The sequence below is a fragment of the Notamacropus eugenii genome, chromosome 1, assembly GCF_028372415.1.
Source record: "Notamacropus eugenii isolate mMacEug1 chromosome 1, mMacEug1.pri_v2, whole genome shotgun sequence".
Lineage (NCBI taxonomy): Eukaryota > Metazoa > Chordata > Mammalia > Diprotodontia > Macropodidae > Notamacropus > Notamacropus eugenii.
Window position 1 is genome coordinate 240,227,586 of NC_092872.1, and position 25,167 is coordinate 240,252,752.

At 42.9% G+C, this 25,167-nt stretch overlaps 1 protein-coding gene and 1 long non-coding RNA gene across 2 annotated transcripts; one reads left to right on the plus strand and one right to left on the minus strand.

The window, feature by feature from the left end:
• Nucleotides 1-2,525: 2,525 nt before the first annotated feature.
• On the minus strand, nt 2,526-8,300 carry LOC140517225 (uncharacterized). Its single transcript, XR_011971514.1, has 4 exons — nt 7,789-8,300; nt 6,926-7,018; nt 5,281-5,456; nt 2,526-5,069 (listed from the first exon to the last, which is right to left on the minus strand). It is a non-coding gene; the product is annotated as an uncharacterized lncRNA (long non-coding RNA).
• Nucleotides 8,301-8,676: 376 nt separating this feature from the next.
• Nucleotides 8,677-9,548, plus strand: IMP3 (IMP U3 small nucleolar ribonucleoprotein 3). The gene has a single exon (XM_072628293.1). It carries the CDS (start codon nt 8,840-8,842, stop codon nt 9,392-9,394), a length of 555 nt encoding a protein of 184 aa, XP_072484394.1. The 5' UTR covers nt 8,677-8,839; the 3' UTR covers nt 9,395-9,548.
• Nucleotides 9,549-25,167: the final 15,619 nt, after the last annotated feature.

The following is a 25,167-nucleotide window of genomic DNA, read 5'->3' on the forward strand; positions in this document are numbered from 1 at the left end:
GATGTAGCAGATGTTGAATGTTTGCTGAATTGATTTGTTAGGGTTATGGAAAAAACTTGGTATTTCAATCATGGTTCTGCAAGTTATTCAGTTTGGACTGGTGATGACCTATTAACCAATCAATCAACAAGCCTTTATTGACTATCATCTGTGTGTAGAGCTAGGTGAGAAACCCAGGAGGAGCAAATATCTCCCTTGCCTCAGGGAACCCTCAATCTGGTTTGGCAAAGGAGCTGCACAAAGGTAGTTCAAGTCTCCATTAGTTAGGACTATACTTGGATTTCAGAAAAGGTCAGGACAGTGGGAGGAAACTCCATAGGATGGTGGACCTGCTCGGGGCTTTGGAGCAAGGCCCAGGGCCAGATCTTGGCTCTGCTGCTTCTTAAAACTGGGTCGAGGACAAGTCATCTATCTAATCTTTCAGATGTTCAGTCTTCTGTAACATGAAGGATTAGGCTAGATCTGAGGACCAAAATGTTCCCTAAGGGCCCTTCCATCTGAAACACTTTGTGGGATGGGGAGGACACAATGTTCTTGGTCAACACAGCATGAAAGAAGACTGGAGGGAGTACCCTCAGGAGGCCCAGCCTCCAGCTCCTCAATGTTAGCTATAGATAGAAGGGTAGTCAGATAGAACGATGAAAAGATAAGGTGGGCACAGATTGGAGAAAGCCTTGGAGAACCTCTGCCACAAGAGTTTCAGTTTGGTGAGATAACACACACGGGGAGTCCCGGACAGCTACAGTTTTCATAGTTTGGAGCAAGTACATCATCAGTAAAATTCAACAGACATCTCTTGCTTCAGCCCAAAGGGGCATCAGTGTAGTGTTATGGAATCTTCCAAATCTGTCCCTTACTTAACATTCCCATAGCAACTTCACAGTAGATACCACCTGATAGTATCACCACCTGCCTGGACTGCATCCTCACAGGTCTCTCCCTCCCTCTCCACTCACCCAATTTGAATGCTTTTTTTTTTTTTGGAGGTAATCAGGGTTAAGTGACTCACACAGTAAGCCAAATTTGAACTCAGATCCTCCTGACTCCAGGGCCAGTGCTGTACCCACTGCACCACATAGCTACCCCGAATCCATTCTTTGTACATTTAGCAGATCAAACTGCCTTTGGTGTAGATCAGCTCACATCCTTCCCCACCCTAGGGACCTGCAGGAGCTCCTTGTTGCCAGACTCCATAGAAAGGCCTCCACAATTTGTCCCTTCCCCTTACTTTTCCTGCTTACTTCTTCCTGCTTCAGGAAGTAGTGTGGCCTGGTGGAGAATGCAGGATTTGAAAGGAAAGGGCCTAGGTTAAATTGCCATTCTGCCACTCACTACCAGTAAGACCTTGGAAAAATCATTTAAACCCTCGGGGCCTCAGTTTCCCCATCTATCAAATAAGAGCACCTTCCCAGCTCTACATCTGTGACCCTATTTGTGAGACCCTGGACATAGAATTTAAATTCTCAAGTTGTTTTTTGTTGTTGTTCAGTCATTTTTCAGTCATATCTGACTCTTCATGACCCCTTTTTGGTGTTTTCTTGGCAAAGATACTGGAGTGGTTTGCCATTTTACAGATGAGGAAACAGAGGCAAACAGGGTTAAGTGACGTGCCCAGGGTGACACAGCTAGTAAGTGTCTGAAGCCAAGTTTGAACTCACAAGGATAAGTCTTCCTGGCATGCTACCCATTGTGCCATGCTAGACATTGTGTCCCCTCAAGTTTTAGTTTCTTCATGCATAAAATGAGAGTTGGACTAGATACCCTACAAGATTACTACCAACTCCAAGTTATATGTAATCTTACATTACTTCTGACTGCCTATGGTACTGCCATCTTATCTGGAGCAGGTCTGGTCCCTATCAATGAAATAGTGACCATTTTCCCTCTATCTCCCATCTCCATGTGTTAAAATCCTACCTTTCCTTTAAGACTGCCTCAAATATCACTTGGTTCATGAAGATTTCCTCAATCCTTTCAGTCAATAATGACTTCAACCATAGCTTAACCTTTGAAAAGCAGTCAGTTCACATCTTTCTTACACAGTTGATGTTTTGTATTCTTGCTATCTTCCCTTGAGACCCAAAGCTCTGAGGGCAGGTTCTGTCTTCTCTAAACCTCGGATCTCCCCCACTAGCTGGTACCATGCTCTACACACATTATTTAATAAATATTTGAGTTGAAGTTGTAGGAGTCTGCATCGGCAGGTGAGACAATCAGTAACCCTTCCTCCACCAACATGGGCTTCCTCTGACTGCTTGTAGTTACTCACCTATACAAGAAGTACTTGAAAAATCAAGATGGTGTCCACCATGAATGCTAACAAGAAAGGGGAGGCCACCAGTTGATGTCATACTCAGGAATGGACATAAAATCATTTGCCCCTGTATGAGTTAGGTGTTTTTTTTTTATTGTTCAGTCGTTTCAGTTGTGTCTGACTTTGTGACACCATTATGGGGTTTTTTTGTAGGGCAAGGAATGGGTTGAATGAGCTCTACCTCCTCTCAAAATCTATCACCCACCAGCAGTTATCTTTTTAATTAAATTTTATTTTTTTCAATTAACAAGGATTTCTTGAATCTCTCCTGCCACCTTCACCTACTGAAATAAAAAAAGAAGGAAAAGAAAACCCCCCATATAACAAACATGAACAGTCATGTAAGACAAATTCCCATATTGGCTGTGTCCAAAAATGTGTGTCTTGTTCTGCATCTTGAGTCGATCACCATTCTGGCAGGAAGTGGGTAGCATTCTTCTTCATCATCCATCCTCAGGAATCATGATTATGTTGGTCAGAGTTCTCAAGTCTTTCAAAATTTTTCGGTTTTTTTACATTTCATTATTACATTTTTCTCCTGGTTCTCCATTATAAGAGTTAGAAAGTATGTGTTCAGTGTTGTACAAAGGGTTGTGGATTGGATGCCAGGAGACTTAGCTTCTCATGCTAACTCTGCATTCACTAGCAGTGGGATCTTTACTAACCTGAATTCCAATCAAATCCAAGAAGTATTTATTGTCTATAATGTGAAGGTACTGTGTTGGGCCTAGGGATACAGACACAAAGAAAAGTAGCCTCTGCCTGAGGGACATTCTACTCTATGGAGATACAACATATAAAGAGAGACATAGATACATGATTATCTGAGGAGAGGAGAACAAAGTGGCAAAGTGAAAGACCAGGAGAGGCTAGTAGGAGGTGTCCCATAAGCTAAGGCCTTCAGGGAAGCCAGAAATTCCTCTCTCTCTCTCTCTCCCTCCCCCTCCTCTTTCTCTTACTTTAAAAATAATATTTTTCTTTTAAAATTAATTCTTTCAATTAATTCTTTTAAATTAATTTTTAATTAAAAATGTAAACTCTTATTTTTAAGTTTTATTGATGCCTATGATTCCAGGGAGCCTTCTCTAGTACCAAAGAAAAAGTCAGGCTGACACAGTGGCCACATCTGGCAGCAGCTGCTACAGCCACACCCACCTCTACCACCTCTCCAGGTAAACGGGATAGATACATTGCCTCATCTCTATTCCTCAGCCAAGGCTGATCAGGGTTACACAGTGTTCAAGTTCATTCATATACTTTTCATTTCCATCCTGGTCATCATTGGGTGTATACTCTTTGCCTGGTTTTGCTTACTGAATCCAGTCTGGAATACCTTCCTACAACTCTTCCCATGACTCTCTGAATTCAGAAATATTCTATTATTTTCATAGACCATGGTTTGTTTAGAATGTTTTCCACCTTTTTGTAGTTTTTTGCCAACACAAAAAAAAGTGACATAATAAATACTTGGTATATATGGGAACTATCTTTCTATCTCTGACAAAAAGGGTTACATCCTTCCGTGGGATCTCTGGATTCTCAGAAATAGCCTCCTTTATCTAAATAACCCCAGGTCTCCAGCCCAGACCAGGATTTCTATCACATCCCACTGTCCAACAAAGTCATCTTGTCATCTACCTGCCATCTTATCACCTCTCCACACTGCATCTAGACAGGATCTACCAAAACAAAACTAACTACCCAAGGTCCTGAGGGACTTAATTCACTCAGCTCTGGAACTCCAGCCACTGAGCAAGCTGTCTGGATTGTCGAGTGAGCTCCCACTCACCCATCTAGCCCACTGTCACCAGCTGGGCCCAGACCAGCAGACCAGACAATGTTTCGTATCACATTCTGTAGGTGCTCCAGGCTTGTGGCTGTCCACCAGCCTACTGCTACCTTATGACCCCCACCCCCTTTTCATTTCTTCCCAGATTGCCATTATTCCTAGAAAAGACATGTCAACTGACTGCCCTCTGGATACGCTCAGCTTCCTGGGTGGCCCACAGGTACTTCTTTCCCTACCAGTCCCATATTTCTATTGTTTTCCCACCCATTAGAATCTAAACTCTCTGAGGGCAGAGACTATTTTACTTTGTATTTGTTTCTCTAGAGCTTAGCATAATACCTGGCACTTTGTAAGCATTTAATAAATGCTTTTTCATTCACTCAGTCAGATAATGAGAGAGTACATTCCAGGTATGGGAAACAGCCTGTGCAAAGACATGGAGGCAGGAGATGAAATACCAAATTCAAGTAACAGCAAATAAGTCAGTTTGGTTAGAATGCAGAATATGCAAAGGGGAGCAATGTACAACACACCTGGGAAGGCAGCTGAAGCCAGATTGTGAAGGGCATTAAATGCCAGGCTGAGGAATTTGTAGTTTATTCTTGAGGCAATAAGGAGCCACAGAAGGTTTCTGAGCAGGGGAGTGGCACGGTCAAATTTGTGCTTTAGAAAGATTTAGAAAGAAATATGGGATGGGTGGATTAGAAAGGGGAGAGACTAGAACCTGGAGGTCTATTTAAGAGATTGTTGTAGTAGACCAGGTATATGAGGACCTAAATTCAATTCAGTTCAATTCAACAAGGATTTATTAAGGCTTACTGAGGGGCAGCTAGGGGGCACAGTGGATAGAGTGCCAGCCCTGGAATTAAGAAGATTCATCTTCATAAATTCAAACTGGTCTCAGATATACTCCAGCTGTGTGACCCTGGACAAGTCACTTAACCCTATTTGCCTCGGTTTCCTCATCTGTAAAATGAGTTGAAGAAGGAAATGGTCAATCACTCCAGTATCTCTGCCAAGAAAACTCCAAATGGGATCACAGAGTCAGACAGAACTGAAAAAACGACTGAAAAATGTGCTGAACCAAGGTGGTGGCTCATGTAAGTGGAGAGAAGGGAATGAACAGAAAAGGTGTTGAGGTACAACCATCTTCCCATTTCAGACCCCAATTTCTTACTTTGTAAAATGAGAAAGTTTATCTGAATCATCTTCAAGGTCTCTTCCAGTTCTGTCCTTCTTTAGGTCTTCCCAGTGGTTAGAACACTGCACCTGGAATCAGTCAGGAAGACCTGAACGCAAATCTGTGTGCCCCTGGCTAAGTCAATGAAAGGCTCTGTGCCTCAGTTTCTCCATCTATAAAATGGGGATAAAAGTTGTTGTGAGGATAAAATGAGACAATACTTACAAAGAGCTCTGCAAACCTTAAACTGCTATACAAATGCCAGCTGTTATTATTAATATATTTATTACTGAAGATTCTACATATCTCCCAGAAATATATTTTCCTATTATGATCAGGCACATGGGGGAAGTGGGTATAATGGTGAAGGAGGGAACATTTGTCTTCAGTACTGGCTTCCCTTGCTCCCCCTCCCTCTACAGGTGCCCAAATCCCTCAGATACAAACACCGGCTCCTTCCAGGTTGCACCAGAACGATCCCCCACTAAGAAGCCAATGCTGGCCTTGTCCTGAGGGGTTCTACAACGCTACGGGGCACTTTCACCAAAGACCGGAGCTCTTTTCTGCCCCTCAGCTTCTTCATGTGATTCCCTCCCCCTTCTTGCCATGAGAAGCTCCAGCCATAGACAGTCACACAGATAACTTTCCTCTTCTTTGCTCAACTCCAGTTATCCCCAATACCTGGAATATTCACATCCTCCCCTCCCCCAGCTCCCACACCCCTGGTGAATTTCAGCTCATCCTTTCAAGACCAACATCCCACTTCCTACAGGAAACCTCCCCAATGACCATTACTAATAATGACCTTCCCCCTCACCAGACTTCACAAAATACTTTGCACCCTTTTTTATGTTCTTATCATGTATTATTTTGGGCTCTCCTTATACCTATTTGTACACAACATTTACCTTAATAATAATGCTGGATCTTCGTATGTAATGCTTTAAATTTTAGACATAGTAACTCATTTGGTTCTTACAACAATCCTGTAAGTGCTTACTTGGTAGAAGTATTATTAGTACCTTTTTCCTGATAAGGAAGCTGAGACTCAGATTTCTCTAGGGTCACCTGATTGAACAGTTGAACCCAGGTCTCTCCATGCTCCATGTCCTTCCATCACACCATATACTGCTTCTGACTCCCTAATTACTAAACTACTGATCAAAAAGTGAATCCTTTCTAATTAATTCAACTAACTTTGTTATTACTAGATCCTACACTATGTAATGTGTTTACTAAGCTTAGGTTATCTTTTCCCTTCTCTCCCTCCCCACCCAGCACTGCTACCAATGCCAAGCCTTCAATAAGTATTTGTTGACTTAAATAGAACTTTCCCTACTCTGCTAACTTTTGGTCATTTTTCTCCTTTTTGTTTTTATGGATTGCATCATTGGGTGGAGAGAGAAACTGCTGGGGAATGTGCTCCGGGAGGAGAAGCGAAGTGGGAGGCAGGATAGTGAGACAAGAGATAAGGGGGTGTGTGTGTGTGTGTGTGTGTGTGTGTGTGTGTGTGTGTGTGTGTGTGTGTGTGTGTGTGTGTGTGTGTGTATGTGTGTGTGTGTGTGTGTGTGTGTGTGTATATGTGTGTGTGTGTGTGTGTGTGTGTGTGTGTGCTGGACAACATGATGCGTTTTAGAAATACCTTTAGAAACACTGTATTCCTTATTGGATTTGTGGTCTCATCAGTGTAGGTACTCCTTCCAAGGAGGCAGATTGTGTGCCTCAGTTTCTTCATCTAAAAAATGAAGAGGAGGGAGAAGAACAGAGATAAGACATCATGAAATTTATAATCTAGTAGTAAGGGGTTCGAGGCAGCTGGGTGGCTCAGTGCGTTGCATCTAGAGTCAGAAAGACCCGAGTTCAATTGTAACCTTAGACAACTTACTAGCTGTGTGACGCTGGGCAAGACACTTAACCTCTGTCTGCCTTAATCCACTGGAGAAGGAAAGGGACAACCATTCCAATAACCTTGCCAAGAATCAGCTTGCTATGGTCCCCAAGACCATAAACCACAGTAAACCACAGTTACAAGGTTAGTTCTACTAATTAGAAATGATTCACTCTCTGATTGGTAGCTGAGTTTCCTCTAGGTCAGTGGCTTTCAGTGTCCTCCGTGGTACCTTGAGGGTCCCAGAGACCGTTCCAGGGGGTCCTCAAGGTCAAAATAATTTTCATAATAAAACTTACACGTTTTCATTTCTAATACAGTAAATATCAATAGGGATAGCCCACATAAACAAATATCCTCAATATTTTTTAAGATTATAAAAGGATCTTGAGACCAAAAGTCTGACAAGTGGGCTTTTACCATTTCATAGACGGCAGCGCTCTACTTTCCCGGCACCACCAGCCTAGCCCTCTTCTGACCCCCTCCCACCCAGTATGGGCAACGTGAGCTCCTGGCTAGAGGAAAGGAAGCCAGGGGTTCACACCCTGCCCCTTGATATTCACTAGCCACGTGACCAGGAGGACTTCATTTGGTAGAGGGAAGATTGTAATGCTTGCCTCAGCAGGAGTACAGTGAGATTCGGAGATCATCTAAATCAAGTCCTCTGCAAACATTAAAGTGCCGCATACACACCGCAGTCCATCAGGGAGCACTGATAAAGCGCTTGCCACCGCGCTGGACCCTGGAGGTGCAGGAACAAAATCTGCCAGAGGAGACAAGGACATGGGCGCAGGATAGGGGCAAAATGACTAGTGTTGCGTACAGACACACCCAAACGTTACGGTTATTTCTATACTGTATATGTGTGTTGATTCAGTTGCTTTAGAGTCTGACCCTCGTTGGGGTTTTCGCGGCCAAGATACCCGAGAGGTTTTGTCCTTTCCTTCTCCAGCTCATGGTACAGATGAGGAAATTGGGGCAATCAGGGGGAAGTGATTTGGCCAGGGTCACACAGCTAGTATGTGTTTGCAGCAGGATTTGAACTCAGGACCTCCTGACGCCCCGCCTCCCCTCCCCCCCATCCTCGGAGCCACCTAGCCGCCCGGTATATACGCACATATGTACATTAGGCACGGTATTAAAAACATACACTAAACGGGAGCTGTCTTTGGTCTCTTTGTACCCCCAGGGCTCGGCACGATGCCTGCACACAGTAGGCGTTCAATCAGTGCTCTTTTGACTTGGTTGCTTAAAGTTAAAAAAAAAAAAAACCGAAGGGGACGAAGGGAACCAAAGCCAAGGCCGGGAGATAGCCCCTGGGCCGAGCCAAGCATCTTAAACCTCTCCAAAGGAGCCCAAGTCGCAGGCGCGTTAAGGGACCAGGAAGCAGGCTGTTTGGGTGGAAGCCAAAGGCCTGCCGAGCCTGACTTTCTCTGGCCCAATCAGAGCCGGGGGCGTGTCCCACGCTGCCCGTCGGCCAACGGCCAGGAGGGAGCCAGCCGCGGCCCCGCCTCCTGGCCTGACTCGGAAGTGCTTTAGCTTCTGCCCAGAGCCGGCGGGTGTGCAGTTCTGCGTCTCTGCAGCTCTCGCTCGGTCGCTCTCTCTCTCTCTCTCTCTCGCTCCTACGCAGCACCACCAGCCGCCGCAGCAGCACCAGCCGCCGCCATCATGGTGCGCAAGCTCAAGTTCCACGAGCAGAAGCTCCTGAAGAAGGTGGACTTCCTGAACTGGGAGGCCACCGACCACAACCTGCACGAGCTGCGCGTGCTGCGGCGCTACCGCGTGCAGCGGCGCGAGGATTACGCGCGCTACAACCGGCTGAGCCGCGCCGTGCGCGACATGGCGCGCCGCCTGCGCGACCTGCCCGAGCGAGACCCCTTCCGCGAGCGCGCCACGGCCGCGCTGCTGGGCAAGCTGTACGCCATGGGGCTCGTGCCCACGCAGTCGTCGCTGGAGCTCTGCGATAACGTCACGGCGTCGAGCTTCTGCCGCCGCCGCCTGCCCGTCGTGCTGGTCAAGCTGCGCATGGCGCAGCACCTGCGCGCCGCCGTCGCCTTCGTGGAGCAGGGCCACGTGCGCGTGGGCCCGCACGTGGTCACCGACCCCGCCTGCCTGGTCACGCGCGCCATGGAGGACTTCATCACCTGGGTGGACTCGTCCAAGATCAAGCGGCACGTGCTCAACTACAGCAACGAGCGCGACGACTTCGACCTGGACGCGTAGGCGCGGGTCCGGTCCGGTCCGATCCGAGACGTTGTGCGAGGCCCCTGCGTTTTCAGAAGCGGCGCCTCCCGAAGAGCAGCAGCAGTAGCAGCAGCAGCACTTTTTTCCCCACTTATTTAATAAACGGGCTAAGTTTGCCCTTGTTCTTGAGTGACCCCAGTGCATTCTGTTATTGAGTCCTTTCAATCCAATCGCGTCTCCTCCCCAACCCCACCGGGGTTTCCCTTAGCCAAGATATGGTAGTGGTTTGCCATTCCCTTCTCCTGCTCAGTTTTACAGAGGAGAAAACTGAGGCAAACAAGGTTCAATGACTTGCCCAGGGTCACATGGCTAGCAAGTATCAGGGCCTGAATTGGAACTCAGGTCCTCCTGACTCCAGTCCTGGCACTGACGTGAGTGGGTACCAAGTCTGTTCCCTCAGCGCCAAGTGTGCCTTACTTTTGAACAGCTATGTGAGGGGGAGAGGTTTTAAGGAAGGAGAATAGCTAGCTTTGATAATATTTTAAACGTGTAATTATGTTACTATTTAATTTGGTAGTAGGCTTCATTTAAGTCAGCTCATTGAAACCTTCTGCTTGATCTCTAATGAGAAGAAAGGCCAGATTTCTTGGGGGGAGGTGGTTTTCCCACCTTGGAATCCCAATTTTAAAAAATGGGTCTCAACTGTGGTTTTATTTACACTGGGGAGAGATGGGTTGGACTGAGTAAACAGCTGTGGGAAATTTTGTCAGGATCACACAATGAGCCTGTTTGCTTTGGCCTCAACGCCAACCCACCCTTCCTTGATCCATCCATTTACAAATCTCTTCTGCAGGACAACAAATTTTATCAATGGGGTTCTCTGCAGGACTTCCTGTGGACAGGAAGGGAACAAGAAATACTTGATTTCCTTGAATCACATGCCATCCTACAATAAATAATTAGAGGCAGGCTCGGACTTTGTCAGTTTCTACATACTCATATTGACTTCAGGTTCTTACCCACATTGGTGATTTGCACCTAAAATTTAAAATATTTTAACTTGAGATATTCATCAGTAAAATAAAATGCTAGTCAAAAGCATAGTAAGTGGAGGAAAGAACTCTGAGGAACTTTGGTTCAGAGAACACCTGGGTTTGATTCTTGACTGTAGCATTTAGGAACTGTGATCTTAGAGCTTCTGAACTAATTTAAACTTCTTTTCCTAGGTAGAAAAATGGGATTTGTTCTTTTGAGACGGCTGAGGGCTAGATATTTGTAAGGAGTTCCCAGTGTGGAAACTACTCCTGTGAGTGCTCTCCAGCATCTGCTTTGCCTTTAGTGGTCTTAGTGCTGGCACGCTAAGGTTAAGTGACTTATTCAGGACCACACAGAACTACCCCATCAGAAGAAAGAATCTGGTTTTACCCCCTCCTCCCCCACATGCATTCTTGATAATCTCGTGAGGTTCTAACATTCTATGATTCTGTGAAAACATGAATCTGTTTTAGGTTTGCCTTTTCGGTGAGAAATTCTCCCAACACCAGCCTTTGCTGATCAGCAAAGCCCCACAGTAGGGAAGACTGGGGGATGTTTGTTTCACTGGGAAGCAAGGTTACAGTCCAGAGAGTAATGTTAATGACTAGACTACAGTAATAAGTGTCTTTTTTTTTTTTGAGGCAACTGGGGTGCAGTAACTTACCCAGGGTCATACAACCAGTATGTGTCTGAGGTCCTTCTGACTCTGGGACCAGTGCTCTAACCCTAAATACTGCACCACCTACCTGCCGAATAATTGCCCTTTATCTGCCTGGCTCAATTCCTTCCCCTTTCCTATCCAGAAAACACAAGCAAAGAGATTTTTCCAAAGTACGTATCACCTCTCCCCACCCCCTTGACTTCTGTAATCCTAAGGGGCTTCCTATGACCTCTAGGATCAAATATCAACTCTGGCATCTAAAGTTTTATACAACCTGTATTACCTTTGTTTATTCCAGTCTTACACTTAGCCACTTAGTCCACACCCCATCTCCTGTCCCCATCTTTTCTTCATCCTTGAAATGTACTCTCCCCTCCATCTTTGGGAATCCCTGGTTTCCTCCAGACTCCCCCACAGCTGCTAGTGCCTTTCTTCCATGCTGCCTTGTGTTCATTTTGTAGATGCTTTGTCTGTCCTTAGATGTTATTCTGCACGTACTTACATAAGGATGAGTTTTCTTCTCTGGCAAAATGTAAACTTCTTGAAGGCAGACACTCTCACTTTTGTCTCTAACTCCTGGGTTTGGCAAAAGGAATGATTGTTGATGGATCAGCATGGACAATTCACCTTTCCAGCCTTCCAGGAAGGACCTGCCAAAGTTTGCAGCTTAGTGTACTCTTTTTATTACAAGGCAGAAGCAATAGGAGGACTCTCCTAATAGTTAAACCCTGTCGCCAGTGTGGAATGGGCTGCTTCAGAGACACTGAGGTCCTTAGGACTGAAGGGCTGGAGACAGAGATCTGGTTAGCATTTGTGAAAGATTTAACAAATCTACACATACTGCCCAGAATTCTCTGATGAACCTACGGTCCTGTATGGCTACCATTGCTTGGATGCCAGATGGGTGTCCCAAAATCAGCATGACCAAAAGCAACTTATCTGCCCCTCCCCCAATCTTTTCCTAACTTCCCTTTTTCTATTGAGGGCACTACAACTAACTCTTCAGCCATCTAAGTTCAAAACCCATCGTCATTCTCAGCTCTTTCCTCATTATCATCATAGACAATCAGTGTGAATTCACCCCTGTAGGGAGTACTGTAGCCATAAGAGCAATATTCAAACACTTGTACCTTCTAACATTTAATATCGAGGGGTGATTGTCCTAATTTTGTCATATTGAATGCTTTGCTCTGATTTTTATGGGCAAAATAAGCAGATTTTTCTACAAATCCTTCAGGTTTCAGAAGGAGAGAATAGAACTGTCACCAACAATTGGACTTTCATCCAAGAAAACTCTTTTATTTATCAAAAGCCATGTAACTCTAGAAGGAAAAACATCTCACTGCCTTTCCTATCTTTGGCATTTTATGAGCTAAATATTTAACTGGTACTCATACCCAGAATACTGCTTTTGGCAGGCTTTGTTTTACTTTGTTTTTTAAGGAGGGGAAGCCGAGGGATTCCACAGGACAGCTATTTCTCCAGGAGGCCTGGATTGTAGCCCTGCCTTTGCCACTGACTAACTTCAGTGTGTGACCCTGGGCGATGGCTTCATCTCTCTGGCATGCAATGCAGGATAGAGAGGGCTAGATTAGGTCACCTCCCAAAAGTCTTCTGGCTTTAAGATTCTCTCATTTCTCTCTTCCTCATGCCAGTTCAACAATAAATATTTTTCAGTGCCTGCTCTCTGCAAGGCATTGTGCAGGGTACTGGGAATTCAAAGACAAATGCAGTCCCTGTTTTTTAAGGAACTTATATTTTCCTTTGGGAATTCAGAAAGTATACAGAAGAACCAATGTAAGATAATTAAGGAGGGAGATGGCTCTAACTGGGAGCACGGGGGAGATTTCTTGGAGGAGCTGGCAACTTCAGTGAGCCTTGACAGAAGATAAGAAAAGGCAACAAGATGTGATGAAAAAGAACATCGAGTGCTCTGGAGTCAGATGGTCTGGTTCGAATCTTGGCTTCGATACTCCCTGGGTCACCTTGGGCAAGGGAGTCAGTTTCCTCATCTGTAAAATAGACTGTATGGGTTGAACTAGATGAGCTCTGAGGTTCTTCTATTTCTAAGTCATGAGCCTATGAAAGTTACCAAAAAGGGCAAGACATAATAGGCAGGAGAGGGCTCTGACAAGTTTAAAAATCTATAATGAGACAGTATATAAAACACGAGAGCATATGCCTGCAAAAGACAGACGCAGGACTTATGAACATAAATATAAAACACTTTTTATACAAATGAGGTCAGATCTAAATAACTGGAGTAATATTTATTTTTCATTGGTAGGTAAGGCTAATATAATTTTTAAATGATAATTTTATCTATTAACTAATGTATTTATTCAATGTCATCTCAATTAAATTACTAAAAACAATCTTACTGAGAAAAAAATAATTACAAAGTTCATTTGGAAGAACAAAAGGTCCAGGATTTCACAGAAACCAGGGAAAAAAGTTGCCAAGGAAGGAGATTCAACAGTATCAGACTTTAAACTACATTATAAGGCAAGAGCATTGTTGAAGTGTAAAGTGGATAATTTTGTTATCTTAAATGAAAATTTTCTTGTATAAATAAAACCAGTGTAGCAAAGAATAGAAGGAATGCACAAAATTGGCAAAAACTTTCATAGACAATCTCCCAGATTGCATGAGATTGTGATGGCACATTTCGATGATGTAGAAAATGATGAGCTAGTTGATTTAGAAAAACATGGAAAGACTTGGACCTATGAAGGAAGATGATAACCACCTTCAGAGAGAGAGAAGACAAAGTGGAAATATACTTAGTGTGGTCTTACATATATATGTATGATTATATATGTGTATGTTTATAGATGTTTGTATGTGTATATATATATATAAACATATACACATACTTATGTGTGTGTTTAATTGTAGCTTTCTTTGGAGGGAGGTGGGGAAAAATAAAGTAAAAAAGGCACAGCAGAAAACAAAAGAAAACCAACAAGGAAGAAAAGAAAAGTTGGGCAGCTTTGAAAACAATGTGGAGTATTTATCATATAGGTTTCTTGAAACAGAAATTTATTGTTTCATGTTAATCCTCTCTTCTATTCTGCTGGGTACATGGCAGTGGTTTTTTTTCTTTTCTCATTTTGTATTTAAGTTTAAAATGAATAAAAAATAATAAAATAATAAAAATCTATCATGAATGAGACCAGAGTCTGGCATGTGCCATTCAGTGGAAAGCTTGCTGGCTGGCAGAAGGGAAGATGGGTTTAAATCACTATTCTCCTGCCTAAATACCTACTGGACTATAGGTCAACCACTTCCATTTTCTGGGCCTCAGTCTTCTTATCTGTAAAATAACTAAGCAACCTCTGACATTGCTTCAAGCTCCATATCATTAGATTTGGAATCAAGAGGAATTGGTAAATCACCACCTTTCTCAGTCTTAGTTTCTTCTTCTGTAAAATATGTATAATAATACTATTAATACTAATTATAATCTGCATTACTTCTGTTACAGGGTTGATGTGAGAAAATTGCTTTGTAAATTTTTAAGTTGCTATAGAAATGTGACCCCATTTGAGGTCATTATTCTTCAAAAATCTCTTTAAATTTTAGCTTCTAATAGTTTCAGGTTGAAGAAAACACTATTTCATGTATGTTCCTTGTTTCCCATATGTCCTAGTTCTGAATCTCACTCTTTAGCTAAATGTGGAAGGAAATGTAAATGAATTTCATTGAATTTTTGTGATCAACTGAGTATCATTCACTTTGATCTGTGAACTTCTTTAAGTTGGTGGGGGTAGGTGGGGTAGGGGGATAGAGGAAGAATTTTCTCAAAGGTGAAGAATCAGTCTAAACATTGATTTAAAAAAAAAAAGTAAAAATCTAGACTTAAAAACACTCAAGGCATCATACAAAATTGTGTGATCTCAATTCATCTGCTGTAGGTGGCAGAATCAAGGGCCAAGTTAGGAAAAGGTTAATTTGTCTGGAAAAAGCAAAATGTCAGTAAATAGAAAGGCAAAAGAAAGAGCCATTTAAATGCTCTCATTAATGAAGATACAGTTATAGCTAAAATGGTTCTCTCTCCCTCTTTTCTCCCTTCCCCCTTTGCTTCTCTCTCTCTCTCTCCCGTCTCTTTCTCTTCCCCCTCCCCCACCCTCTTTCTCTCTCCTCTCTCTCCCTTCCTCCCTCACACACACACTCTCCCTCCCCCTTTTTTTTATGGAACCCTGAGAGAGAGGTCTGGAACAAAAGGTCCAGTGAGCTGAAACTCATTTCTATTTGGTCTTATTTCAATGTGTGCAGTACAAGTGGCTGGTTTTATCGGTCTTCACTGTGCAGAGTGAACCAGTTCCTATCGGAACGTGAAGGCTCCAGTATTTTTTCCCCAAAGAGGAACAAACAGGCAGTGAAGTCAGGATCTCTCCCAGATCATGCAATGAGAAGCATCGGACTTTAAAGAGACCCTGGGGAATGTGACAGTGCTTAAGATTCAGGCAGAAAGACTCAATTTTAAATGATCCACAGGGAAAAGAATGGTCACTGGTCCGATTCTCCTGCCTCAGGACCTGGGGGGCAGAACACCTCCGAGGACTTCTGAAGTTTGCATTGTTATTTATTTATTTGTTCGGTTTGTTTTGTTTGGTTTTTGCTGGAAGGAACAAGATTGGGGTTTGGGGGACGATGAATGGTCTAGTCTCATGAAAACATAATGCATAAAAAGGGGAGTGCTGTAAAACTAGAAAGACTGATAGAGACTTTGAATGCCAGAATTAAGAGGGTTTTTTAAATATTATTTTATTCTGAGGAATCACTGAAGGTTTTGAGCTTAGGAGTGGTGCAGATTGGATTTGTTAGTGTGGCAGCTATGTGACAGATTGAAGAAGCAGGTAGAGAAATTAGAAGAAGCTAGACCAGTTGGGAAGACATTATGGTATTCCACTTACCAAGAGGCAATACAAATCTCAGCATGGAATGGCAGCAATGTGAATGGAGATGAGGGGATAGATTCTAGAGAGATTGCCCAGAAAGACTCAACATGAATTAGCTGTCATTTATGCCTTTATTGAAGCTTAATAAGTGGGGTAGCTAGGTGGTGCAGTGGGTAGAGCATCAGTTCTGGAAGCAAGAGGATCTGAGTTCAAATTCTGCCTCAGATATCTACTAACTGTATGACCCTGGGCAACTCACTTAACTCTGATTGCCTGAAAAAAAGAATAAGTCATTTACTGCTCTAGGTGCCTTGCAATATAAAACTAAGGTCATTATTATGTAGTGGCTGGCCTCCAGGCCTTCATAGTCAGCTTAGTGAAGTAGATGAGGTATGTACACATTCAGCCCCTCATTTTCACTGACCCCACATAGTTTCCACCCTAGTTCATCACCTTTTATCTGGATTATTAGATGATCCCCTTTGGTGTTCCTGCTCCAGTCCACACAGATACCTCAAACACAGATCTCATCATATTACCCTCCTTACTACAGGCAGACCTCATTGTACTGAACTTTGCTTTATTGCAAAGTTCAGTAAATTTATTTACAAATTGAAGGTTTGTAGCAATCCTGCATCAAGCAAGTCTATTGGTGCCATTTTTCTAATAGTTTGTGCTCACATCGTGTCTCTGTGTCACATTTTGGTGATTCTTGCAATATGTCAAATTGTATTATTATTACTATTACTGTTAAGGCGACCTATGACCTATGGTGATCTTTGATTTTACTATTGTAATTGTTTTGGAACATCACAAGCCATGCCCATATAAGAAGGCAAACTTAATCAATAAATGTGTGTGTGTGTGTGTGTGTGTGTGGTGTGTGTGTGTGTGTGTGTGTGTGTCTGTGTGTGTGTCTGTGTGTGTGTGTGTCTGTGTGTGTGTCTGTGTGTGTGTGTTCTGTCTGCTTCCCCAACTGGGGCCTTTCCCCATCTCTCTTCCTGAACTCAGGCCCCCATTCTCTGAGATGCAACAGTATTGAAATTAGGCTACTTAATAACCCTACAATGGCCTTTAAGTAAGTGTTAAAGTGAAAGAAGGGGCCAACTGAAGAAACCTTCAGCCACCCCCACATGATCAGTCAGCAGCCATCAACACTGAGGCAAGACCCTCCACCAGCAAAAAGATTACAACTCACTGAAGGTTCAGGTGACAGTTAGCACTTTTTAGCAATAAAGTATTTCTAATTAAGGCACGTCTATGTTTTTAGACATAATGCGATTGCACATTTAATAGACTACAGCATAATGTAAACATAGCTTTTATATGCACTGAGAAACCAAACAATTCGTGTGACTCACTTTATTGCAGTGGTCTGGAACTGAACCTGCAATATCTCCAAGCTGTACTTGTAATCAGTAAACTCCAGTGGCTTCCTATTCCTGCTAGGATCAAATTAACAAACTCCTCTGTTAGGCATTTAAATTCTTCCAGAACCCTCTTCCTTTCTACCTCTCCAGTCTTCTGAATACTCTGAATACTCTGTGGTTGAACTCTACTGGTCTCCTTGTTTCTCATGCATGATGCTCCATTTTGTGGTCTCCATGTCTTTGTACCTGTTATCCCCCATGATTGGGATGCTCTCCCTCCACACCTCTGTCTCCTGGCAGCTTTGATTCGGAATGAGCTGAACTGTCACCTTGTGTAGGAGGTCTTTCCTGGTCTCCCCCATTGCTATGGTCTTCCCACCCAAGATTACCTTCTATCTGCCCTGAATGTCTCTTTTTTTTCAGTATGTATGGCATCTCCCTGAGAAAACTGTAGCTCCTTGAGGGTAGGAGCTGTTTTGCCTATGTCTTTGCAAACAGGAGTTTAGGATAATACATGGAATATAAGTGTTTAAGAAATTCTTGTTGATTGATGGATAAATATTGTGATAAATATGAGACTGAAAGAAGAATAAAAACTACCCTAGGAGTGAGGAAGACAAAACTTTTCTCTTGGCTATGTTAATAAAGGAAGATTCCAAGGACCAGGTGGGATTGTAGGGTGAGTATAATATAGGTGAGTATAATAGAAAATTCTTCTTATTCAGTTAAAACCTGTTTTTCCTGTAAATTCTATTCTTTGCTCCCTGTGATGCTCCCTGGGGCCAGGTTGAACAAGTTCAGTGCCCTCCCACAATAGCCCTTCATGTGTGTGAATTCCGTCCGTTATGTCCAGCCTTTTCTAGGCTGAACCTCTTTCCAGTGATGCTCATAAAACCCTCACCGTTGTGGTCCCCTCCCTCTGAACATGCTCCCGCTTCAGTGTCCTTGCCAGGAGCTGACTGCAGACCTTCACGTGGGCTCTGACCAGGATTTTGGACTGTGTTTCTATGAATGCAGCACCCAGCCCACTGGTTTTGCATGGGTGCATTGTGTTCTGCACCACTGGAGGGATTGTTCAGATCACAGATACTTGGAAGTCCTGAAGAGCACATTAGCATTTTTTGGCCATCACATCACACAGTTGACTTATCTTGAGCTCACAGTTCACAAACCTCCCCCACAGATCTTTTTCACACCAACTATTTTCTAGCCATTCCTTGCCCTTCCCGCCATCTTGTACTAGTAGCCGGTTATTTTTTAAAACTTTAATATTATATATTACATTTGCCCTTGTTCTATTTCATTGTTCCAACCTCTTGCCTCCCCTAGTTGTCCCCCTTCTGCTGGATCCTTGGCTGTCACAAAACCCCTAGTGGGGACGCACACTTTCATCTTGCCTTCCCTAAAGTCCCCCTTCCACCTGTCTGCTAGACTACTCACATGGCTTAGATGAGATGGTATGAATGACCACCTCCCCACACCAGGCCTGCTTATCTGCCCCTCATTTACACTCTGTAGTCCCCAGCAATGCTCTCTTACCTATTTATGTAAGCTAGCAACTCTAGGGCCTTGCCATCCAACCCACATCTGCACCCTTAGGATTTTGGGGGCGTTCCAGCTGCCTCGATGCTGAACCTTCTTTTAAGTGTTATCTCTCCCCATTACAGAGTGAGCTCATTAAGAGCAGAGCCTGGCTTACTTTTTTCTGCTTGTGCTTAGTACATAGCAACAGGAGAATAACTGTTTTTTCATTCATTCATTCACTCATTCATTTTGAATCTTGTGTATTATATTAGCTATCCCTCCCAGACTTGCATCCTGTCAGAATGTGTGCTATCTATGCCTCAGTTCAAGCAACTGCTGAAAATGTTGAAGAAAACATCTGAGACCAGAATCAGGAGGGCTTCCCCACAAGACTACCCCTTGCAGGTCAGCATCAATGCCCCCAGTTCTGATTATCCCCAAAGCAATGTGAGGGCCCTTAGGGCTCTTTTTTGTTCCAGAGATAATGGGAACTGCTTCTTCCTTGGATGATTTAGTTCCACTTGCTACACCAACCAGCTCTCATCAATCAGGTTTTCTTTTCTTATGTTAGGGGCCAGGGTGGGATCTGGCACCAGAGTGTCACAGAAACAGAATTGAACTTGGCATTCACTTAACCCCATTTTACAAACAGGAAAGCGGAGGCCCATTGAGGGGCCATCACCTGCCTCAAGTCACACAGAAGGTTGAGAAACAGACACAAGACATGAATCTTCTGACTTCAAATGCAGGGCTCTTTCCTCTGCACAGCACTACATTCAGTGGGTGGGATGTCTGGGTGCATAATTTAATTCACAGCCAACATCTTTTTCTGTTCTGTTTTTGGTTTTTGGAAGTGATGGGGTTTAGTGACTTGCCCAGGGTCACACAGCTAGTAAGTGTCTGAATTTGAACTCAGGTCCTCCTGACTCCAGGGCCAGTTTTCTATCCACTCAGCACCTAGCTGCCCTCCAGGTCTGTTTCTAAAGGAGATCAGTGTGGTGGAGGTCCTCAGGGCCAAGGAGCAAGGTGCCTCCAAGAAAGTAGTCTAAGAATGATCAACAAATCAATTAAGTTGGATCCTGAAAACACTGGAAAAGAAGTCCCTGGTGACTTCAGTCGTAGTCTCAGCAGAGTCTGCAGACTATGGACCTTGTAGTCTGTTTTTTGTGGGGGGAGGAAGTGGGAGAGAATCATTTTTCTATCCCACTAATTTCTGGATACATCCTACACCCACCCACCCAACCAGTTAAACTTCCCCGTGACAAAGGAAAACCACTAGAACCAGGATCCAAACCCTCTGACACCCATGTCACAGAGGAAAGGAAGAAAGTGTGTTTTGTATCATTTCTTCCATCAAGTTTGGTAATTCTGGATCCTCTGGTAAAGTCATAGGACTGAAAGTAGCAAGGGACCAGTCCCTAGTACAATACTCCTCATTTAAAAAAGCAAAACAAGTCACGAGGGAAGGAAGGGCCAAACAGGCTGAGTGAGTTCCCTATGGTCACTAGGTAGTTAAGAGGCAGCTGCAGTCCCCAGAGCTCCTTCCACTGGGCTGGGCTGCCTCCTACAGTGCAACCCTTTCATTTACTCTCTCCTGATGTAAATTGGAAAAAACAGTTTGCATTTGTAGATTCATTCATCGACACTCAGAAAATGTCAGAGCTTAAAGTATCCTTAGACATCCTCCAGTCTTATCCCCTCATTTTACAGAGTGGGGGGCACATGAACCACCTAGCTAGGAAGTAGCAGAGCCAGGACTGAAAGTCTGTCCACTTAATAAGCACACAGAAAAGAAGACAGGAAAGCCTGAGGATTTTTAGTTCAGGGGCAGGTGAGTAGTAGGAGTGAAAACTGGAAAAGTAGTTTGGTGTCAGAATATGATAGGCCTTTAAATGTAAGTCAAAAGTTTGAATTTTCTCTGGCAAAGGGATGATTTCCTCCATTCTCTATGTTACCCCCAAAATTAGAATACTAGAGAGAACTTCCCCTATAAAGGCATTCAAATAATGAAAGATGGCTGTGTATAAGAAGGTTGAGATATTAGACCTTACTCGAAGCAAAATGAGAGGGTATATTTTTGTCAACCTGTCAATAAAAATTTCTTCTGTACTTATTATGTGCCAGGTAGTGTTCTAAGCACTGTTTATACAAAAAAAGAAAAGAAAAGGGAAAAATAAGGTTCCTACCCTCAAGAAGCTCATATTCTAATGAAGGAGACAAAATGCAAAAAACTATGCATGTGCAAGATACATCCAGTATAAAATGGAGGGTAATCTCAGAGGGAAGGTGTGTGTGTGTGTGAGAGAGAGAGAGACAGACAGACAGACAGACAGACAGACAGAAACAGAGAGACTTAGAGACAGAGACAGAGAGAGTATAGAAGACAGGGAAACTAATAATTTAAAATGTGAAGGAAAAGTTTTCCAGGCATGGGGGAGAACTAATGAAAATCCATGGAGTCAAGGGATGGAGCTTCATATGTGAGGAACAGGAAGTAAGCCAGTATAAGTCATATGGTTTGTGTTGAGGAGTAACATTTAAAAAGAGTAGAAAGATAGGCTGTAAAAGGCTTTCAAATGCATAACAGAAAATTCTATATTTGAACCTGGAGGTAATAAGGAATCCCCAGGATTTGTTGAATTTGTGTTAGGGAGATATTGGGGTTGGAGGCAGAAATTGCATGGTCAGATGTAATCTTATGTAAATACTTTGGCAGCTAAGTGGAGGATAAATTGGAGTGGGGAGAGACTTAAAGCAGAGAGACCAATTAGGAGGCCATTCTAGTAGTTCTGTTAAGAAGTGACAAGGGTACTAAGATAGCTGTGTCTCTGTGAGTGGAGAAAAAGAGTCAGGTATAAGAGATGTTGTGAAGAGAGAACTGACCACAGATTGGATATGTATGGTGAGTGCAAGTAAGGAGTGGAGGATGATGCTGGGTGACTATAAGAATGGTGGAAGGTTGGGAGGAAGGGAGGATTTGGGGAAAAGATAAGGAATTCCGTTTTGGACACTGAGTCTGAGATGTCTATGAGCATCCAGATCTAGATGTGCAAAAGGTGATGAAGGACTAGGGGGAGAGGAGGGAGAAGGAAATAAGCATTTATAATGCCTATTATGGACCAGGCACTGTGCTCAGGCACTTTTACAATTATTATTTCATCTGATCCTCACAACAACCCTATGAGGTAAGTGTATTATTATTCCTATTTTACAGTTGAGGAAACTAAGCCAAGCAGAGGTTACATGAATTGTTCAGGGTCACACAGCTGCTAAGTTCTCTGAGGCCATATTCGACTTCAGGTCTCCTGACAGTGCTGTATCCATTGTGACATCAAGTGCCTGGAGCTCAGGAGAAAGGTGGCATAGATAGATAAACAGATGGATAGATAAATAGATAGATAGATAAAGAATAGATTATGCATATAAACATACATGTACCTATTATACACATTCATACACATATATACCTAGACATTATCTGCATGGAAATGATAGTGGAACCCATCAGAGCTTTTGATGGTAAGGTCACTGAATGAGATAGAATAGAGGGGAAAGAAAAAGGGGTCCAGGACAAAGTTTTGGGGAATACCCATGGTTAGTTACCTGGATGAAGATCCAGCAAAGGAGATTGGAAAGGAGCATTCAGATAGAAGCAGAATCAGGAAACCTAGAGAGAAAAAAGTCTCAAATAGAAGGTGATAGAAAGGGTCAAAGGCTACAGTGAATGAAAGGCCACATTATTTCATTTTCCCTGTACTGAAGAGTCCATTGAACTCTGATATGAATCAATAATTCTTTTGGGTCATGGGAAATTAGGGAGAAGACTAGAATCTCAATGGCACAAGGGTAAACACAAGCCCAGTAAATATTGTTAGGAAAATTCATGCTTTAGAAGGGTCTAGAACCCTCTAGGTCTTCAAATGTAGCCTTTTCACTGAATCCAGAGTCAAAGCCCTGTACCTGAGGACCTAGGGTATGTATATATATATGTAGCCTCGAGGCTACAGGCTCCCCAACCCTGGTCTAGAATGAATCCAGGCTAGAACACTAACAGAAAAACTTGGAAAGCTTTGCCTACCCTTTAAACAACTGCTTTTCCACATCAATACCTATGTCAAGAAAGTGCTTCTGCAGATAGAAGTTTCCTCATCAACACTTTATGTGTAAAATAAAGGATGTAGATACTATGATTCAGTGAATATGACCATAAGGAAAGGTGAGTCAGGTCTTAATACAACTCTCAAGAACAAAAGGGAATGCAAGAATACAGCAAAGATTCCACTGGTATCCCTAAGATAGGAAACGAACCAGAGAAAAGACTTAAGAGCATGAAGGCCACAGGGTAGATCTTCCAGTGAGAATTTACTTAGAGTTGGGTAAGGATTGCACAAAGTGAGAAAGGGTTTGGATCTGCAGTAATGGGGGTAATCTCCACTCTGATGAGATCGCAGAGCTACGGAGATAGAGAAGAATTTTTGGGAAATAGTTTACAGAAACAATCAGGCAGCTGGTTTTGGTCCTCTGAGAGTTATGATTAGGATTCCATCTTGAAAATCTCCATGGTGAAGTGATATCATAGAACCTCCCATGAAGTCACACATCCCATCCGAATTCTCACATAACCAACTACTATCCACTGCAAGGATACGCAGTTTTAGTCAGCCTTGGTATTTTAGAGCTAGAGGATCAAATGCCTTTCTTTCAAAATAGACAAAAGTAATTGAAGACCAGCAGCAGCAAAGGTAAAAGCTGTTCAGATTACCCCAAGGTAAAAGCTGTTCAGATTAACCTCTATACATTTTTTCTTATTAAAAATATTTTCACATTAGTCATGTTGTATAGAAGAATTAGAACAAATGGGAGGAATGAATCCCTATTAATCTTAAATCTTAATCTTAAAAAATTGAAAAGACATCCCTGTTAGAAGAAAAAAAAGGAAATAAAATAGGCCTTTTTTGGGCATGAAGGAACAAACTATGGTAAATTAATGTAATAGAATATTATGGTGCTATAGTTCAAAATGGTGCTAATGTGCCAAGGAATTCAGAAAAGCATGGGAAGACTTACATGAACAGATGCACAGTGATGAAGACAGAACTAAGAGAATATATACATTGACTACAATAAGGTAGACATTAAAAGATAGTTGAATTCAAATGAGATTCCATCCTGGATCACAGGACTAAGGATTTAGAAATGAGAGGGAATTTAGAGACCTCTAATTTAACACCTTCATTTTATAGATGAAAAAACTGAGGCCAAATATGTTGAATGACTCCAAGCTCACTCAAGAAGTAGCAGAGATAGAACCCAAGTCCTCTGGTTCCAAATCCAGCACTCCTCCTCGTTCTTCATGCTTTATTCATATGAGAAATGTTACAAATGTTGCTATTATAGTAGTATAGGATAATATTAGTATTATAGATCTGTTAGAAATATTTTTGAACATATAAGTTCTTTTTCTTTATCCCCGATCACTTTGGGAAACAGACCTAAGAGCAGTATGGCTAAGTCAAAGGATATACACATTTTTATAACACTTCGGGCATGATTCTAGATTGTTATCCAGTTTAAAATTCTACTAACAGTGTATTCATGTCCCAATTTTTTCATATCCCCTCCAACATTTATCATTTTCCTCTTCTATCATTTTAGTCAATCTGATAGGTATGAGATGAAATCTCAAAGTTCTTTTAATTTGCACTTCTCTAATGAATAATGTGATTTGGAGCATTTTTTCATATGACTACATATAATTTGATTTCTTTATTGAAGAACTGCCTGGGGGGTGGTGCCAAGATGGCAGAGTAGAAAGATGGATCTGTAGAAGCTCCCCACCCATCATCCATAAAATACCTGTAAAAACTGACTCTAAACAAATTCTAAGTAGCAGAGCCACAAAACGACAGAGTGAAAGAGATTTCCAGGCCAAGACAGTCTGGAAGGTTGATAGGAAAGGTCTATTGCACTCGACTTAGAGCAGAGAGCATCCCACAGCCCAGCCTTGGTCTCAGGGCACCAGCAGGAACAGGACTAGAACAGGCCTCAGGGGGAAGAATCCCTGGCAGCAGCTGTGGTTCCCAGATTGCTCAACCCACAAACGCCAAAGACAGCTTCAAAGGTTAGTGAGAAAGCTCTCATGCCTGGGTGAGAAGGGAACATGGTCTGGCCCCACCAGCAGCAGCAACTGCAGAGTCAGCATCCATTTTTGGAGCCCTTGACCTAAAGACCCTTGGGGAATTGAGCAGCTGATCTGGATCTCAACCCTGAGTGGATCTCCTGGGATGAGGAAGAGTACTGGCTGTGGAGCTGGTGGAG